The sequence below is a fragment of the Coloeus monedula genome (assembly GCF_965178545.1).
Source record: "Coloeus monedula genome assembly, chromosome: 3".
NCBI classification, from domain to species: domain Eukaryota; kingdom Metazoa; phylum Chordata; class Aves; order Passeriformes; family Corvidae; genus Coloeus; species Coloeus monedula.
This window is the reverse complement of record NC_138783.1, coordinates 91018493-91021618: the sequence shown is the minus strand read 5'-3', so window position 1 is coordinate 91021618 and position 3126 is coordinate 91018493. Positions and strand designations below refer to the sequence as shown.

The 3126-nt window shown below is 58.8% G+C and overlaps 1 protein-coding gene across 1 annotated transcript; it reads right to left on the bottom strand.

Annotated features, from left to right (window-relative positions):
* Positions 1-1545: 1545 nt before the first annotated feature.
* Positions 1546-2865, bottom strand: POU3F3 (POU class 3 homeobox 3; the record flags this gene model as incomplete). Its single annotated transcript, XM_082278208.1, has 1 exon — positions 1546-2865. The coding sequence occupies one exon, from the start codon at positions 2863-2865 to the stop codon at positions 1546-1548; it is 1320 nt and encodes a 439-aa protein (XP_082134334.1).
* Positions 2866-3126: the final 261 nt, after the last annotated feature.

Sequence of the window (3126 nt, the reverse complement as noted above, 5' to 3'; positions counted from 1 at the left end):
TACCTAACAACTGTCCATATTTTCATTTCATTTTGATTTGTGCTCGTCTGAAAAAAACACGTAATACAAGATCTGGGGAAAAAATAAATTACCGTTTTGCAGCAGTTCATAGGTATTCTGAATAAAATATTAAAAGAAGTCATTTAATGAAAATATAAAGCAAATTTTTTTTTTAGATCAACAACGGATCTAACAATTCTATATTGCCGTCTTTTTGAAAAGTCTGTTTATTAAAACCTACCAAAAACACTGCTTGGAAATGGCAGTATTATATAATCACATCCACAGCACCCATTCAATCAAAGTTGGCAACGGATTTAGGAGAGGAGAAGTTCAGATAAGTGCAGCTGCAGATGCTCAGTCCTTCTAAATCCCTTTATCTGAATCAGTCCAGAAATAAAAAATAAAAATATTAATAAAAAAAATATTAGCAGTGGATTTTTTTTATGACTCTTCCATGATGATTGGCAGCCGTCAGGAGCAGGACTTTGACAGCCCTAAATTATTTCCCTTTCTCTCTCTGGTTCCCTTAATTCATGCAAAGTCCTTCTACAGAGCTCGAACTTTAGGGACCAACAACCTCTCCTTCTCTCACCCTCCCCCTGGCGTCTGTCCCTCCCCCCTTTCTCTTCAGGGTCAGTTTTCTCCGCGTGCGGGCATTTATTTCCATATTTTTGTTCTATAGCTATACCTATATATATAGATAAATATATATATATGTATTTGCTTCCCTATTCAGCCTGCTTGTTTTTAGTGCTGTGTGCATATTTTTTTTCCTGGAAAAAGTGGACCCTTTCATTTTGCAGAATATATAGCTATATAGATATATATGTTTTCAGAGTGGATGTCTGTCTTGCACCAAAATTCTACGGTTTGGCCAAGAAAAACAGGGTGCTGGAATGCAGCAGGCACCCTCTGATTAACCAGATTATTTTTCTTCTGCTTCCCTTTTTTTGATTGCTCCCATTGAAAAAAAAAAAGAAATAAAAAGAGCGAGAGAGAAAGGAGAAAAAAAGTTTCTGTGATTCATAGAAGAGAGCCCTTTTGGGGATAGGGGGAAGAGTGCGGGGGGGGGGGGGGGAGGAGGGGAGAGAAGAAGCGCAGACAGTGATGTTCCTTACTGCGAGAAGGGGATAATTTGGAGAAAAATAAAAATAAAAATAAAATTTAAAAAGCCCAAGCCCACCCCCCAAGCCCTTTCCCCACAACCAACCAACCAACCCCCCGGCACATCTGCAGTTTTGGTGCATTATGCATCTCCACCCCGTTTTCCCAACGCGGTCTAAACGCTCTCGCTCGGATCGACCTTCTCCACCGCTCCCTATTGGTATCGATCTTATATATATATAGATGCACGCATATATCCATATATATATAAACACAAGCAGTCTGAACGAGCCTGGATCGTGTGTGTGTGCGCGCGTGTGTCTGTGTGAGCGTGCGGCTTGCGCGGCGGTGCCGGAGCCGGTGGCGGTGCCGGCGGCGGTGCCCGGCCCGGCCTGGCCCGCGCTGCCCCCGCGCTGCCCGGCCCGCCCGCGGTGCCCCTCACTGCACGCTGGTCTGCAGTCCGTGGTGAGGGGGCGGCGTGTCGGAGTTGACGGTGCCGACCTGGGAGTAGACATCGTCGGGGGTCTGCTGCTGGATCCCCGGGGGGGTCATCCGTTTCTCTTTCTGCCTCCGATTGCAAAACCAAACCCTGACCACCTCCTTCTCCAGCTGCAGGCTGTCCGCTAGGTTCGTAATCTCCTGGGCGGAGGGCTTGGGGCATTTCAGAAAGTGGCTCTCCAAGGCCCCCTTGACACTCACCTCGATGGAGGTCCGCTTCTTCCTCTTCCTGCCCTGGGCGGCGATCTTGTCGATGCTGGTGGGACTGCCCGTGGAAGAGTCGGCTTCCTCCAGCCACTTGTTCAACAAAGGCTTCAGCTTGCACATGTTCTTGAAGCTGAGCTGCAGGGCCTCGAAGCGGCAGATGGTGGTCTGCGAGAAGACGTTGCCGTAGAGGGTGCCCAGCGCCAGCCCCACGTCGGCCTGGGTGAAGCCCAGCTTTATCCGCCGCTGCTTGAACTGCTTGGCGAACTGCTCCAGGTCGTCGGAGGTCGGCGTGTCCTCGTCCGAGTGCGGGTCGTGGCTGTTGACGCCGCCGTGGTGCGGCGGGTGGTGCCCGGGGTGCTGGTGGTGGTGGTGGTGGTGATGCCCGGGGTGCTCGCCCAGCTCCGGCGTCTCGCCGCGCACGAGCCCCGGGTGCACCAGGCTCTGACCGCCGGGGGGGGGGCTCAACATGCCGTTCACCGTGAAACCCCCGGGCTGCGAGTAGAGGAGCGACTGCTGCTGCTGCTGCCCGCCGGCCATGGAGGGTAGGTGGGCGGCCGCCGCCGCCCCCCAGGCCGCCGGGTGCCCCTGGTGCGGGGGGCCCAGGTGGGGCGGCCGGTGGTGCAGCGCCGCGCCCGAGTGCAGGTCGTCGCGTCCGCCGCTGCCCTTGACGTCGGGCGGCGGCGGCGGCTGCTGGGGGCTGCCCGTCATGCCCACGGGGCTGCCGGACCAGGGCGAGCCCGCTTCGGCGGCAGCGGCGGCGGCGGCGGCGGCGGCGGCGGCGGCGTGGGGCAGGGCTGTCACCCACTGGTGGGCATGGCTCAGCATATGGCCGCCGTTGCTGGCGGCCATGGCGCCCGGCATGAAGTCGCTCTGGACCATCTTGGCCGCCGGGTCGCCGCGGTAGCCGCCCGCCACCGAGGTGACGGCCACGCTCCCCGGCTGCATGCCGCCGCCGCCGCCGCCGCCGCCGCCGCCCGAGTCCGCGTGGACGATGGAGCCGGCCGCCAGGATGCCGTTGCCGGGGAGGTAGGGGTTAGAGGTGGCCGCGGCCATCCCGCGCCCGCCGCCCGCCGCTCGCCCCCGCCGCGCCGCAGCCGCCGCTGCGCCGCCGCCGCCGGCTGCCGGGCGCCCGCCGCGAGCGCCCTTGCCCGGGGCTGCCGGGGCCGCTGCCGGGGCCGCCGCCCGCGCCGCCGCCGCCGCCGCCGCCTTCCCAGCCTCGCCGGGGCGCCGGGGCGCGGGGTTCACCTGCTAGCGCTCCGCGGCGCGCTCTCCTCCGCCCGTCCGCCGGCCGTCCTGCCTCCGCTCCGCGGCGCG